General features: G+C 42.2%; 1 protein-coding gene across 1 annotated transcript in view; it reads left to right on the top strand.

Annotated features, from left to right (window-relative positions):
• The window catches only part of adamts9 (ADAM metallopeptidase with thrombospondin type 1 motif, 9), a 43,411-nt gene that overhangs the window by 19,727 nt on the left and 6,640 nt on the right, over positions 1 to 17,044 (top strand). Inside the window, exons 24-34 of the mRNA XM_085405976.1 lie at positions 3,100 to 3,207; positions 3,307 to 3,474; positions 5,041 to 5,283; positions 6,164 to 6,325; positions 6,460 to 6,636; positions 10,894 to 11,064; positions 12,586 to 12,762; positions 14,803 to 14,973; positions 15,175 to 15,369; positions 16,456 to 16,585; positions 16,924 to 17,018. Of these exons, the coding sequence (XP_085262102.1) occupies positions 3,100 to 3,207; positions 3,307 to 3,474; positions 5,041 to 5,283; positions 6,164 to 6,325; positions 6,460 to 6,636; positions 10,894 to 11,064; positions 12,586 to 12,762; positions 14,803 to 14,973; positions 15,175 to 15,369; positions 16,456 to 16,585; positions 16,924 to 17,018 (1,797 nt within the window). The remainder of the gene's footprint in view (positions 1 to 3,099; positions 3,208 to 3,306; positions 3,475 to 5,040; positions 5,284 to 6,163; positions 6,326 to 6,459; positions 6,637 to 10,893; positions 11,065 to 12,585; positions 12,763 to 14,802; positions 14,974 to 15,174; positions 15,370 to 16,455; positions 16,586 to 16,923; positions 17,019 to 17,044) is intronic.

Raw genomic sequence — 17,044 nt, forward strand, 5'->3', positions numbered from 1 at the left:
AGTTCAGCAATACTGATCAATCTAATAAACTTAAACCTACACCATTCTCCCTATTCTGGTATTTTAAAGAGTACTTAGCATAAATATTAAGCAACCTAACTAATAGGGTTCCAACTCCCAGCAACAACAAAAATAAATAAATAAAAAATAGGGAACCACCCCTCACGCTCCACCTCATGATGCTTAATCGACGTAATCAACCTTAATTTGATGCAGTGTGAAAAAAAATGCACAGAAATCAATTATTTTTCAAGAAATATTAAATAGATTCAATATCTTTCTTCAACAAAATTGCAGACTGCACAGATGGTACCTTCCCAAAGGAAAAAGTACTATAGCTTACTAGGGTATATATATTAGACTTAATAGTCACTATATACAGTAATTGACTTCTATTCATTTTACATCAAATTAAAACTTTGGGTGTCAGATAATTATTTATTAAAAGCTAGACATTTTAAATGAGAATAAGAAAGAAAAGTATGTCTTTGTGCCCCCTTTTCCCTGTTAATGCCCTATCGGCCCCCCTGGCTAAACTTTGCTAGATGCGCCCCTGCACAGTTACCAGCGTCAGCTACTAGAAAAAGATCCTCGAGTAGAAAGTAATATTAAATACATTCTAACAATAGCTGATCAAGCTTAAACGTGCTGCTGTTGTTCAGCCGCTGGTTTCCTCTTTCTGGTGCAAAGTGGGCCAAAAGCAAACTAGAGACACGGACTCGCGACAGAAAAGCCGATCAGCTGATCGTTAAGCAGTTTCACCATTGAAGTAGCAGCAGGAGAGGCAGTCGCTTGTTAAGCTTAACGCAGGAATGCTTTACAAACATTCAGAGATGGACTTACACACTTGCTTTACTTCTCTCGGGATAACTTTGTCAGAGATGAAATGCCGGGTTGCTAGCGAAGCTCCAAATGCTATCCAGACCACCGACAGGTCCCGCATGCCACAGCCGCTCTATCACGTGATGCATACTGCTCCGACGTGCTAACGTTCTGAGGTGAGTTACGGCTTGTTGCAAGTTTTGTGAGGTGCTTTCGTGATATTTAATGGATCAGATTACATTTTTTATTTTTCTCCGATATCCGATCCAGTAATTTAGGTCAGTATCGGACCGATACCGATACGTAATATCGGATCGGTCCATCTCTAATTTTTACAAACCCCCAATGCACAATCTTTAAAAGATTTGTTGAATTTCTAAACCAACTTTCCCAGACATAATCAGACTGGGTTAAATACAAACAGTTCTTTATGCTTATAGAAGCATAGACAGGAACATCAGCCCACTGTTTGACCAAACCTGCAGCTTAAAACAGCAAAGTTTACCTACCCTGCTCTTACCTCAGCATACAATGGGAATTTGCTTATTATGGAAACCATCAACTAATATAAGCTCCTTTTAAAAAATGCAGTAAGATGGTTTGGGGTTGGAGTCCACCAGCCAGCTGGGTCCTTTCTGTGCATTTTCTCCAGGTACTTTGGCTTTCTAACTCAGTCCATAGACATGCATGATACAGAGATGATCTAAACTGACCTTAGATGTAAATGTGAGGGTGACTGGTTGTCTGTCTTTCCATATTAACCCTGTGATAGACTGATGACCTTCTATTATCTAGCAAACATATCATAAGAGCCTATCCCTGCTGCCTCCTACGATATGCAGCTGGGATAGGCTCCAGTTAGTTCCCTCCATGGATGAATGTTTTAGAAAGTGGTTGGACTGAAGGATGTATTAACTAATTTTTTCCAACTTACAAGCATTATTTTTTCGGACCTGAAGAAGCACTACCTTGCAATTTCTCTGTCTCGTTACCACTTAACTTTCCAATGATTCCAGCACCACGAGTGCACAGTTATTTACCCCCAGTTTGATTTTCACGCATGTTTTGTGTCAAAACATCCTGTATTTGTGGCAGCCATAAATAAATCAGAAATCACAGCTATATCACAGAGGACATGCTTCAAATAAATAATTACCAGTATTTAAAGTAGGCTAGTTCAAAGCCGTGCTTCTCCTCCACTTACCCATGTTGTAGACTGACAGAGGGTTATGTCAGTCTACATCATACGATGTTGGGAAATGACACTCACCCAGGTTAATTTTCTTGCCAATTGTTTGTGTGTGTGTATATGGTGAACTTTGCACACAACTTGCACAGAAACCCCGACAGAAACTTGCAATATTTTGAACTGAATGAGAGGTTTGTTTGGTCAGCGTATGGCGTAAACCCATTTCAGAGCGCTTAGCATGCAGACTCAGGATGAGGCCCCCCTCTAGTCACAGCAGCTCGCAATTCCGGTGCTTGGACCAGCAGAGACCGGTGACCAGTGACCCTGAAGCAGTCGCCCCACCTCGTTGTGATTCTAACCAGCCAGCCATGAAGTGGGCCACCAGGCCACTAGTCCCACCACCACCCTGCACCAGGGCATAGGATGAGAGAGACTGATAGATGGAGGGAGGTTTTAGTACAAGGTTGTTCATGTCTTGGATTTCTTGTAGTATATATTTGTTAATATTCTATTGATGCATGCAAATGCAAGTACAACAGGAAGCATGTGGAGAGCTTCCTGTTACTTTGTTTCTTTTTGGAGGCTGCATGCTGAATGTGTAGCCCAAGTCTGTGCGACCTGATCCAGCACTCATTCCTAAAGACACGGGGTCAGAGGGCACCAGAGGGCATATGGAGGGGAAAGAGGGAAAGGCGGAAGGTGCGGGACAAGGGGGTGGATTAGGGGTGGAGTTTACAACCACGCCAGCATAGGCATTGGAGCCCTGAATACCACTCCACTATGACCTGTTATGACAGGGATCAGGGCTTTATGCTGAGTGGCTTACTGCCACAATCCATAGTTTGAACTGACGGGGCGGACCCTGTTAATGTTGTTTTGGTAAGTTGAGGGGAAAGGGTCGATGGGAAGCATAACTACTCTCAAACGTAGAGCCGAAGGAATATAGTTTAAGTTGCTCACGACTGTCCCATGTCAGAAAAGCTATCTCTGATATTCATGGTATTTTGTTGTCAGGGACAGATGTTGTTACAGTATATTCATTTTGCTAATCACTGCATGAATGGGTGTATGTGTCTCTTCTTCCACAGGACTGTGAAATAGCCCAGTGTCCTAGCAGCCACCCTGTTCCCCCAGGGACCAAAGTCCCTTCCCACCCGGGCCACAAAACCCAGTGGCGATTTGGTTCCTGGACCCAGGTTGGCAGTGCTGTCACATTTTTTGTTTATTTTACTTTTTATCTGCTTTTCTCATTTGGTTGGTTTCCGGTTTCTTAATCTTTCTCTCCCGCAAAACAGTGTAGCGCCAGCTGTGGCAAAGGGACACGGATGCGCTATGTGAGTTGCCGTGACGACCAGGGCGGCGTGGCCGACGAGTCGGCATGCGCCCACCTACCAAAGCCTCCTTCAAGGGAAGTGTGCACAGTCGTGGCATGTGGACAGTGGAAAGTGCTGGAATGGACAGTGGTAAGAAGACCAACATGTGTATATGATTGACTGACTCAAATAATTCAAATAATTAAGAACTTCCTAGTTAAATTTACCCTTTTTAATTTTTCATATTTATTTCCTATCTTATTCATAGCCTTTCCTTTTTTGTTTTCTTTAGGTCACGAGCAGTTGTCCAAGCATTTCACTACATATCGTACTGTGTATGACTGTGTACGTGACAAATAAAATTTGAATTTGAATTTGAATTTTTGAATTTGAAAAGAGCTTTTCTGCTGACAAAATAATTATTTACTTATAGTGACAGATTAACCTACATTGTGTCATCAATATTTGCCATCCAGATGTGTTTCTCCCCCCTCCATGTTTGCTCCATTGTTCACTGTAGACTCATTTTAACCCTGACAACCAGTATCTGCACACGCTATGCAGATGTTAATGTGTTAGCCAGCCAGGATGTGGAGACAGGGTGGCAGCTGGAATGCGTGGATGTTAGACTGGAGGAGGGCTGCAGTGAAGTTATAGGAGGAGAGAGAGAGAGAGTGTGTGTGTGTGTGTGTGTGTGTGTGTGTGTGTGTGTGTGTGTGTGTGTGTGTGTGTGTGTGTGTGTGTGTGAGAGAGAGAGAGGAATCAGGAATGAAGTTCTTGAGCTGGGAGATGCAAGGGGCTGTAGTGAGGGGCTCCAGTTTTGTTTACAGATGTTTCTCATCAGAGCCTTAGCGATACAGTTCAGGCAGACTGCAGGTCTGGTCACCATACACATACACAACACACACAAGCACACAACCATGCACACCCACACATGTACTGCCAAGCCAAAGACACTCATTGACCCCCTGAAAATAAATATCTTAAATCATCCCAAGGCCACTAAAAATTTCAGAGGCCTATCCCATGTTTACACACACACACGAACAGAAGATTGACAACGGCAGATTTATAAACCCAAAGCAAATCATCTTTTTCTGGCTCGCTGTTACAGAAAAATCCAAACTGAGAGATTTTTGTGACTGCTCTCCAGCCAGTGCAGCTTGCAGCACAGTACAGCTCGATGTAGCGTCACAGTATATACATCAACTTAATGCATGCAGAACCATGTTACAGTATCTGTAATAACATGAAACATCGTGACAGAGTCATGTAAACCTCTGGATAGGTCATGTTTTTTATGAACTGCTGTTGCATAAGTGAAATGGATCACGCGAGACACTGAATGGACTCTGCTAGGGAGGAGCAAGATTGGAGACACCATTAGCATTTGGTGGAAGATCTGCCTTGTGTTATTTTTCTAAAAAATGTCTACTTGGGTCATTTAGAGTGATACTGTAAGTTTTGCTGTAACCTTAACACCAGGTTAAGTCTGGGTTAGCTCTTTGGTAGCATGAAGATGACATCTTTTTGTATCTGACATGGTTCTGTTCATCAAGTCTGGTTTGACCACCAGCAGGTCACAATGAACAGAAATGTCAAGAATCTGCTATCAAAGAAAGTCAGCTTTCCTTTTTATGCCAGTTGGATTTGTGTATATTTGCATTTACCTTTCCTTTTCATTTCTTCACCCTCTCCATGTGTTTGTGCTGTCAGTGCTCAGTCACCTGTGGCCAGGGAAAGACGACGCGACAAGTGCTGTGCGTCAACTTCAGTGACCAAGAAGTGAACGCTAGTGAGTGTGACCCAGACGACCGTCCTGCCACAGAGCAGGACTGTGCCATGTCTCAGTGCCCGTCCCGCTCCAGTGATTCCCGACCTCCGTCCTCACCAAACACCAGCACCAGGAACCTGCCACGTAGCCAATCCCACCAATGGCGGACTGGACCCTGGGGCGCGGTGAGGCTTCCTAAACACAACATCATGCTGGTCAACAGACCTCAGGGGTGTGATATTTAAGATGTTGCATTAATCTTGTGGGACCAATCACTTCAATAAGTAAAAGGTTGGCAGACTTTGTTACCTTTGTGCTAATCTAAGCTAACAATCTTCAAATTCTACTTAAATATCAACCATAAAAACTTCCTATATAGATCTATGCTCTTCTTACAGCAAGGGCAGAGTGAGGATAATTTGGACTATTCTTTTAAGGCGCCCTAAATCAAAGTCGTACCTATATATTATCTGTGCTTTGGAGCTGCAGGGTAGGGTTTAAGAAACATTGTGTAATGTCACACAGTCCTGAATAAAAGCTCAAAAGTTGGACTCTGTTCTTTAGGCCCTTCATTCTTTTTAGGATGAGATCTTTAGAAATAGCACCGAAGGACATTGTGACCTAAATGCCCCAGGCTATCCTGTCCCACTGAGCTCCTTCTCTGTATTGTTCATGCAGTTTTTTTTTCTTTGTTGTTTTAACTGGGTTACTGATAATCTTTGACAAAAAATAGCCGTGACCTTTAAATAACTCTGGGAAGGATTTAAGATATTTCTGGTCACGCTTCCTTCCTCAGAACGTTATTTTAGAAGCAGAGAAGTTTAGCCATGTCGCATGTGACGTCTCTGCGTTGTCAGAATTTTGTGTGGGCTTTGTGTTCACATCATATACACCTCATATTACACATACTGTATGTGCACTGATTAATTACCGCGAGGCTGAGAATATGTTTGCTAATCGCTGCATTTAAACGAAGCATAAAATACCCACTAAACTCTTTTACACCTGAATAATGAGGAACTATTTTTGTGCCCTCTTATCTCTGTTAAAAAAACACAAAAACAGTGCTCCAGCACATGTGCAGGAGGCTTCCAGCGGCGTGTGGTAGTGTGCCAGGATGAGAACGGCTACCCTGCCAACAGCTGTGAAGATCGCAGCCGACCCAGCGAGCAAAGATCCTGCGAATCGGGGCCATGTCCACAGTGGGTGTATGGCAGCTGGGGAGAGGTAAGAAGGACACACTAAAGTAGTCTCACATAAGACAGGCATATTTTGACATGAAAACATGGCGGTCAGCTCCTTTTTTTTTAATCCACAAACTTGCATCTATAAAATGCGACCTCTCTGTGTGCCGTCCTCAGTGCACGAAGCCATGCGGAGGTGGGATAAAGACAAGGCTGGTGGTGTGTCAGCGTCCAAACGGCGAGCGTTTCAATGATCTGAGCTGCGAGATCCATGACAAGCCCCCAGATCGTGAGCAGTGCAATACTCAGCCATGCCCGTCTAACCCCCACTGGAGCACAGACCCATGGACCTCGGTACGCTCATAAAAAAAACCCAAAACCAAATACTCTATAACCGTTTTTTATTGTTGGTTTTTTTAACCTCACATATGTTCAAATGCATGTAGTCTTACTCTTTCACAAACAGTTTTAAAGAGGGAGGTTGACTGTGGTGCTTTTACACTGGAGATGTCACACTCCAGCTTCTCCAGCTTTTTACCTTTAACCCCCTCCACTTACTGCTCCCTCTCTGCAGCCGGCAACTGCTCAGTCAGTTTTTCCTCAAGACATTTGGAAAGATTCATTTCTGTTGCACTTGAATGGCAAACATGTGCTTAATATGCCAAAAAAGTACGACACACAAAAAAATAATACTTCAGTGACAGCTGTGACCGTAAGAGTTTTTTTCATGAGTAGTTAGAAAACTGTTGTTGAGCCTCGTACTAGTTTTCTCTTCTTTTTATTTTAATAATTCAGGATTACGTTGTATCACAATCAAAGTTAGTTTTGTAAAATATTGTTTTTAAAAGATAATTTATTGAGAGATGTTTTCCTTTTTATCTCTTGTAAATAGTATTAACTTTAAAAAAGTGTCTTATTTGGTGTCTTAGCTCTTTGTATTCGCACATTTAGCCAATCATTGTTCATATGCAAATACTGATGAATGTTTTTGTATATCAGGAATATACAATATGCTGCCTTGTTCTTTTATTATCCAAAGAATGGCCCACGATCTCCACGTATGAGGTGCTACATGATATAGTCGATGTTCTGTTAAGAACGTAAAAGGCACCACCTTACATATTGACTGTATATGGGCTGTAAACTATATATACATCTTTGTACTATATGCATCTATGAAATGGCTATTATATTAGGAATTCAATTTGTTTTAAGGCACATGTAGAGAAGTTACTAATCTTATTTAGACACTTTATTTTACAGTTTATGTATCTACCCCCCTGAAAGCAACAACGCTGTTGTCCCGTAATGACAATGACAGTGAAGGAGACATACGTCAAGTCAAAAGTGCCTGAAACGTCCAGTATCAGTAGTAAACACCAGCGAACAGTGGCTGTACTGCCACTGTAAAATAAAGTGTCTCTTTCCGACGAGTTTGTGGTAGTTAGGCCGGATAGCCTTTGTATTCCAGTTGTGGGTTTGCACCCAGAATTCCTTAGTGTGGCCAAAACAGTAGTTTTAAATCCTTCAAAGGTGCTTAATATGAGTGTATTTATATTATGTTAGTTAATGTTTGCTTTGTACAGTAAGTACTTGGAGTTGCTATATATGCTATGCTCAACAATACCTCACTTGGAACAAAACACAACTCAACTAGCCATTAAACAATGATGACCTGCATAACAGTGGTGCTTTTTCCAAACAAGGGAGATATGAGATATAAATATTTTTTCAAAAAGAGAACCTTTAAATTTTTTTGGTTGGTTAGGTGTTTATTGTGGCACGTTGCCTCTTCTGTACTTTTTTTTTTTCCATGAGCAGTTTGCACTGATCTGATTGATCAGCTAAATGCAAAGTGTATCACAGATCTGATGAAATAATGTTTGAATTGTCTTTGACTGTCTCAACTTTAAGAGAACGGGCTGTTAAATGTCATGCTTTGAAACATGTAATACCTGTGACCACAGGGGAAGTTAATGGTGTTTTGTATTCAGAGCTCTTACTCTGAGCCAACCTAATGTGTCTACCTCAGTCTCTGTTATGATTGCCCCCCCTGCCGTATCTTGCTCTCCCTTGCACTGGAGGGATTTTGGCTGGCTAAGATTAAGCATGAGTTATCGATGCTACCCTGCGCAGATGCTGGCCCTAAACACAGATCTGTAGCGCGTGTCATCTCCTGCCCCGTAACGCTTAACATTACTGTGAGGACAGTTCAAACTGATCCAGAATCTGTGGTTAGGGTCAACTTTGCCTGAAGCCCACCCAGTTGACTTCTCTTGGTCATAAATGTCTGTACCAACATCACACCTTATTTTAAGGGCCTGTTAACACAGCAGTGAGTACATTTTTACCACACGTCATTTACTAATGAGAACTTTTACTTGTAATGACTCCCACGTGTGACTGTAAGGCAGCACAAAACCAAATCTAGGTTGAATCAGTGAAAGTGGAACACAATAGTGAATTGTATCATAATCCCCTCCAGTTTCATTTGTCAGTCTAAGCAGTCAACCTCTTGTCGCAGAATAGCAGTATAACACAAACACTATATCAACAGGCTCTTGAAATAAGTATAATGTATGTCTCTTATTCACAAATGGCAGTATTAGTCTATGTTTCAAGAATATTTCTGTATATTTATGTAATTACTTGTATTTATTGTTCATTCATTATAATGTTATGTCAATATTTAATTTTTTTTTACAGATTTGTTGGATTTCTGTTCATTTGCAGAAAAGGTTACAATTAAAGTGAAGTAGAGGTACTATCGAAGGCTTTTTTTCATTCTTGCCTGAATAAAAAGGTTTACATCACATACAGCGACCACACCGAGGTCGCTTTAAATTGAGGGAAAGACACGACTTAAAACTTGCTGGTGATTTGCACTGACTGGCTTTAAAAATAAATGAAATGCTGAAATTGCAGTAACTGATCCCTGCGCCAGCCTTTAGCAACATTCATTAATGCTAATAGCATCAGTGCTTGCAACACTATACTCCTGCTGCTAACCCCCATATTAGGATTTCACCAGCCCAAGCTTTTTGATAATTGCAGTGTGTTCATGCAAAGGAAGTGGCTTTTATTGTTTAGTGCTTTAGGTTAAAAAATGAGAAAAGAACACTTGCAAATAGGTTATAAAGAAGTCCTCTTTTCACGAGCGTTACCCTTGTTGTTTTATGCGCTCAGGGCTTCTGATGACCTCTGTCAGCGAGTATGTTCTCACCATGTGTCAAGAGTTCAAAGCTGTTTCCATTAAGGTAAATCTCAGTCCTGCGGGACAATGCCTCAGCGTACTTCCCATTGCATTTACTGTGCTCATTCACTCTTAATGCACGCTGAGGCTTTTTCGGGGAAGCTCGGCTATGGAGTTGCTAGCGCCCTTTGCCCCCTTTCTGGCAGGCCCCTCTGCTCTGGTCTAATGCGGGTTAATGACAGTGGACCATTGTGGGGGCCTTTGACAGTGACTTGAATAAAAGGTGGCGTCAGCAAGACTATTCAGTGGTGCATTGGCAGGTCAAAGGTCACATTTGATCTAGTGAGGGGCCCCATCCTGATTCATCCCTTCAGCACAGACAGACTTGTGGGAAATTACTCGTGATCTAGATTTAGAAAAATGAAATAAAAGACAAAAGCCAAACAAAATAATGTGACATTGGTGGAGGGCAGATAGATGCCATTCCACAGTGTGTAGATCAAAGATCTGCCACTAAATTTCATGGGTGGAAATTGTCTTCTCAGCTATGTTTATACATCAGCACTGTCAGTTATTTTACACCAATATATGAAAAATAGTAATATATGCTATAATAGTAATATGTCTCCTTAAAATAACCACACTGTGTCGATATGACTCACGTTTGTCTTTATTGATTGTATAAACAATTTACCTGCAAGACAGTTACGATAAATTAAGTACATTACAAAATGCACTGGCATGCCTGCGTTTATAAAGGGGAACAAGCACTTTAGTCGTCCCTCCTTTTACAAGGCTTCCTACCTTTTCACCTCGTTGAATGAGGCGAGGGGTCACAGCTTGTTCCTGTCTGGTACAGTCCCTTGCTGATCAGGACAGAGCCACATGCTGGGCCACGTACTCGTTCAACTCTGAGCCTGTCGCTTCCCATCCATCCCCACATGCAACGCCCCCTTTGATTATCCAAGCACAGTCCAGCCCAACTCACTCCTCCCTTAGTGCTGCTGTGTGTGTGTGAGTCTGCCTGTCACACTGAGTTAGCTTTTCAGTAACGCGGTGAACCCGGAGGTGAAACAAACTGCTGCCGGGATGATCAGGCACGCTTTACCATTGGACCACCTCTCCCCATGTAATCGGGTCTCACCTCCTTTTTTTGTGAGTGACAAATAGGGCCCACGAGTTCACAAATACTAATGAGATTTTTTCTTCATTTCTTGTTTATTAAATCCAATTTTTAATGCTGAATAATCAATTACAGTTAAACTTGATATCAACAAAATACCCCCTCAATAAAAACAATAAAAAGGAAATTATTAATCTGAGTTTCATTGTTTTGAAATGTGTCACTTTTTACGCTTTCTGCTTTAGGTTAAAACATACTTCTGCTTCTTATTGGCCTCCTTATTTCCATCTTGCAGTGCTCAGCCTCCTGTGGAAGAGGCTTCAAATCCCGCAAAGTGAGCTGTGTGACCCGGTCAGGACGTCCTGTCCCAGAGGAGTACTGCCAGCACGCGTCGTCCAAACCCAGCGAGCGGCGCCGCTGCAGAGGTGGACGATGTCCTAAGTGGAAAACTGGCAACTGGGGGGAGGTAGGACTCTCTGACCCAGCCATTAAACACTTCTCAGCTATTTGTTCTCACGGTGCCAGACATGTTGGATTTGTTTCTCTCTCGTAGCCCCACTTTAATACTTACAGGCTTACAGGCAAGTATATCCATATGTGTGAAACAGGCCACAGCTGAACCTGACTGCCTTCATGGACAATGCTAAGCCACTAACTGAGGCGTGATTGCTTTTAAACATCACATGGTGGTTTGCCAGGGTGGAGCCAGAGTCTGAGGTGGTGTACGCTAGTGCTACGGTACCGCCGTCCACCAAGTTGGGCAGCAGGATGGATGTGCACCCCTTCCTTTGTATTTGAATTAGAGCCAGTGTAAATCTACCCCTTTCATCTCTATAGCTTCTTTTTCTGTGGTCCTCAACTTCCTCTCCTCTCTGTCTCCATTCATCCCCTCTCCCACGTTTTCTTCCATGCCCTCTTTCCCTTCTTTCTCTTTTTTTAAATTTTATTTTTTGCCTCACCAATGGGAACCACATGTTGGTCTTTTGAATGTGCTACTCGAGGCAATACACTCGCATCATCACGCCAAACAAACTCAACAAAGTGCACCTGGTCGTTGCCTTTCAACACCTTTTCTCTCAATAGGAGTGGACTGAGCACACAGAAACATCTTACATGTCAGAGAGGATGTGCGTCCCCCTCTAAACAGCTGTGGAGCATGACGCAAAGAGAAAATGATACTCCACTCGAGGCTCTTAGTCAAGCACAGCACAGCACACTGGAGTGCCTCAAAGTTCAGCTGCTTCACTGAGTTACAAATAAATGGACACATAAATATGCCTGTAGTAGATGCATCTTTATAGGTTGAGCTCCAGAACACAAACTGCCTTACACCTCCATCACTTTATTTGTCTCTAAATCATCTGTTATTACATAGGCGTTATGTGATCCAGGAGCATTACATTTATATCAGTGAAGTGCGGTCTGTCTGAAAGGAGACAAAAATTGGTTAGTGTAAGATATCGTCTTACAAATATATCTCAAACAGTCAAAATAAGACAGTTGTTTTACGTTTCAGTTAAGGTTAAGGGCAGAAAACGACAGGCATCCCCCCACCTCCCAGTCTCATTCATTTTACCCTCGACACGATGTGCTCTGTATGTCAGCAGAAAGGACACGCTTTCATTTCAAACATGCTGCTCTAGATTAAACACAGATGTGCCAAACCACTTTCCAGACTTCAACTTTGATTCTTTACATATCTGTAGAACTGGCATTGATCTGATACAGCTTGAACGTTTACACAGACGCTTGGTTGCTTTTATCATTAAAATGTAATTTGCATAGTCTTTTATTATCATTGTTATAAAAGCATCTACCTGACATTACAAATGAATAACATAGTCATTTTGGCAAAAGCATTCCCCATAAATAAATACTTTAGACTAAATCAGTTATGAGTCTTCTATATAAAAATATATTACAATGGATAACTACTAACACAGATTGAATGATTTCATTGCAAAGCTCTTACCTGCCCTGTCTTTAGTGTTCAGCGTCCTGCGGCGATGGCATCCAGCAGCGGGAGGTGTTCTGCCAGTTTGAAGACCAACGGAGCTCGCAGGAGACCGGCTGTCCCCAGCGCTCCCGACCAGCGTCCAGCCAGAGCTGCCGGGTCACCGACTGTCCCTCTCGCTACCGGTGGAGAGAGGAGGACTGGCAACCGGTAAGCCAGTAGAAGTCTGCACAAACAAACACTGTAATCTGCATGCTTAAACAAGTAGTTCTAGTGCCGCGGATGAATTTGCTCTGACATATCTGGGCAAGGATGAGAGTCTCTGCTTCTGTAGGAGGCACAGCTGCCTGTCAGGAGGCCAAAGGGGAGGGGAGCAGAAGAGGCAGATGAAAATCAGGCAATCCCCTTTTTTCCCCTACCCCAAAATAACTCAAGTTCCTCTCATTAGCGAATTAGTCTATTTACTTAAACTCAAAGATGACGCAAAAAGTATTCAGTTTGGCAAAACTGTTAATTGGCACTGAGGATCCAATAACCAGTCAGATGGTTATTCTAATCTATACTCAAACAAAAGCGCTTGAAAATTGGTTGAGAATTCAGTGAGTTGTAATGATTCTCATTTACACAGATCTGCCTGTTACTTGCCCCATTATTAGTGCCAGGAGGGAAATGTACTCTTTACTGCTAAGAGATGGAGTTGGAGATCTCCAGGGTGGAAATGTTACCTTTCTTTTGGATATAAAAAAAAAAATCAACTTTTGCTGTAAGCTTTTATTTAGGAACTATTTTCTTCCTTCTCTGCTTCGGTCAGTTTGGATAGATGAAGAGCAACAGAGAAAAAATAACTAAATGATTTTGGGGTGAGCTGTCCCTTTAATATTAACCATTTTTATTTGGTGCAAAGTAATGATCAGCTATTTTCTGCAGGATAGAGTCTGCACATGTTTGCTGTTTATTAGAACGGGAAATGCACCAGGAGCTCCTTCTTCACTTTGCTAATGTGATGGTGAATGTGCGTCACTAAACAACATGAAATGCCTTTCTGAAAGAAGAGTCCAATCACTCTGCAGAAGTGCTCGGGGGTCCCTGCCTGGGTGTCCCATTTAACAGCTGGAGGCAGTTAAAACATTTCAACTAGGAAGTATTACCGTGTTTTAGACACTTACACTGTACCCACACATAAGATAGTTACATCTCACACAGGCAGTATTTCTTACAAGGACAGGACACAGTATCCTGTCCCGGTACATCTCAGAATGAAATATAGTATCTTTGGCTACCTAAAACCTGAGTACCTCTCAGGACAGCACAACTCGCTATGACAGATTAAGGTAATTCGGTTGTTTGACAAAGTTAAAGATATTAAGAGTGAAAAAGACCTGCTGGTTGACTGCTGAGTGTTTCTGACACATGTGGAAGCCTTTCTGGACCTTTGATAAATCTTTATGACTCTTGCAAACTTGAGTGTTGTAATATCTGAACCAGCACATAAGCCCCTTTACAAGGCATTATTACAGTACATGATTAAAAAAAACCAACAAATTAATCCCAGTCACCTCATTCTGCTGCTCTTATGCTTTTAATACTTGCCACGGTGACTTGTGCAATGGCACGAAATGGTGCTAACTGGTTTTTATTGTGCCCATTTTGCTTTTCCAATCTTTGAAATGGAAATTTATCTAGTATAGGTCAGGGGCTGATCACGCAATTCTGCACTTACTATTAGATTGTTACACCCTGATCATAGATATCTGTCTCTCTTTCCAGCCTTGTATACCACAAATCTCCTCAGAGATATATTAAGCTGTGCTGCTGATCTGCGCTAAAGCAGCTCTGTTTAGAAAATATACATAATTTATATTAGGTCTGATCTAATGGGCTGTTATAAAAGAATGGGATGAATGGGTACCATGCTTCAAGTTTTACTTTCAAAATAAGAAGATGATTGTTGTCTGACAGTAAGAAAAAAGCTCTTTTTTTGGGCCAAGGGTCTAGGTGTTGAAACTTCATCTATGATCAGACATGCTGTTGGCACGGGATGTGAGCACTGTGTTTTTCTTAACATCTGTATAGCCCAAAGCAGTGCTTAATGACTGAATGCATGCTTTGCTTGAACTGGAGCTTCCTTGCTGTGTGTGCATTGTATATTGCAACTTTAATTTGGCAGTGCCACAGAGTTTCCAATAGTACCGCTCTTTTTCTATTTGTACTCTCTGTGAAAGATTGTTTCCTGTCTTGTCTCCTCTACAGTGTACTAAGTCGTGCGAATCGGGTCGGCGACAACGAGCCTTGAAGTGCGTGGACCACAACCAGCGGGAGGTCCACGAGATGTACTGCGTGAACCAGATCAGACCCCCAGAAATAGAAAGCTGCAACACCCACGCTTGCGAATTCATCTGGATTACAGGGGAATGGACTGAGGTGAGAGTCAAACAAGCAGACATCTAGATCATTTTTTTGTCTTCAGGTCTTAATTGTAAAAGTTGTGTTTGAGTTAAATTGGTAATGCTTTGCTCTTCAGAATGAGCATGCAAATCACCACCTTTCAGTCCAATGACGCGCACATGATGGAAAGTACACTGTTCTCTTTTTTTCATGCCGGTGATTTATGCTATCCTCCAGTGCTCAGCCAGCTGTGGCCAGGGCTACCGCCAGCGTCTGATCTCATGCAGTGAGGTGCATGTGGAGAATGACAACTATGAGTATGGCCATCAGTCTTTGTCCAACTGCCCTGGGACCCCTCCTGAGAGCTACATGCCTTGTAATCTGGGCCCGTGCCCTCTGCTGCAAGAGTGGAGGGTTGGAATCTGGGGACCGGTGAGTGAGTCTGGACTGCCTAAATGGGATATAGCGATTTATCAGTATATCAAAGGCAGATTGATGTCAATCCTAAATGCATGATAAAATGGACTGTTTTTCACCTCGCCAGGCATGACTATTGACTTTAAATTTTATATATATATATAATTTATTTTTTTAATAGAATTAATCCAAAATATATTTACTCTCTTTTTTAGTGATGATTCATGGCTTTCTTTGACATTAAAACAGTAGCAGTTGGCTGATTGTATGTGAAAAATCTTGTCTTCAACTAGTGTTTCAGCATTGAGCTTAAACCCTGGTCGAATGAATCGTGTCCATTTTTTTTTAAAAAGTGACACTTCGAAGACAGAATGTCATGTTTCGGCTGTGTGCAGGCAGGAGAAGGACCCAAACGCAAAGCTCACCACGCAGGAATTAAACTCAAAAAGCTGCTTTATTGCAGAATGGCACGAAAAATAACAAAATTAAACTGGGTCATGGATAAACTGACACATAGGGAAACACAGCCATGAGGGCAACTACAACACTGACGAAGAGAAACACAGGGCTTAAATACACTGAGGGATAACGAGGGAATGAGACACAGAAGGAGAGCACAGCTGGGAGTAATCAGGCTGGACGAGACAAGGGAAGCAAAACTAGAAACGCTGACATGAGACACGGACCTTCAAAGTAAAACAGGAAACACACTGACTGAACTCTAAACATGTAAACTTAACAGCAACTGGGGAGACAGAACATAGGAACCTGAAACATGGGACAGAAAGGCACAGTAGACACAACGTGGACATAACAACGCCACAGGGAAAGAGTAAAACAAAACACAGAACCTCTTAGAAAATAAAATAGGAAACCTAATGAAACGCAGACATGACTGCATGAACTTGACAACATAACAGACATGAAACACTTGAAGGGCAAGGGAGACTTAACAGGGACACAAGGGGACTCTAATAACAAATGAACTAGAAAACCTAATGAGCTTAACCATATACTATAAACATCAAACACAGAATTTCTGACAGACTTTCACCTGCAAGAATTACCTTCGGACTGTTATGATAAGTTGCTTCCTTTCAGTGTTCAGTGACTTGCGGAGATGGAGTGACGGCGAGGACGGTGCAGTGTGTATCAGCCGGTGGTCAGAAAAGTGACGGGTGTTCCCCAGATGTAATGCCAGAAGCCAAAAAGGTCTGCAGGAATCCAAACTGTGAGTGCTGAGATAAAACTCCTTTCTTTTAACAAAGGTCAAGACTACTAGGATTAGACAAAATCCAAGGAATGGCTCAACACGACCTAGTCATTTCAGAAATCTGGCCTTTAGTGAAATATTTATGAGCCGAAGCAAACATCAAAGATTTACTGTTTAGCCTGTTTGCTTCCCCACGGTACCGTGGGACGTCAAAGTGTGAGGGGTGTTTCATTTTCTTTGGTTCGATAAAGAGATTTGCCCCACTTGATGTGACTGCCAACATTTGCACATTTGTGCACCGTGCGAGCCCGTATCCCCACAGAACATATATTTATTTCTTCTTGTGTTTCTCCAAGGCCGTTTGCCTTCTAGCTGTCAAGAGATCCAGACCATGAATGGCCCCATGCCAGACAGTGAGCATTTTCTCAGCATACAAGGCAAAACACTCAAGGTAAGATAATATCAGCTTATTACACC

This window comes from Rhamphochromis longiceps, linkage group LG5, assembly GCF_057381845.1.
Source record: "Rhamphochromis longiceps isolate RC_006_pf linkage group LG5, R_longiceps_female_GT1.1, whole genome shotgun sequence".
Classification (NCBI taxonomy): Eukaryota; Metazoa; Chordata; class Actinopteri; order Cichliformes; family Cichlidae; genus Rhamphochromis; species Rhamphochromis longiceps.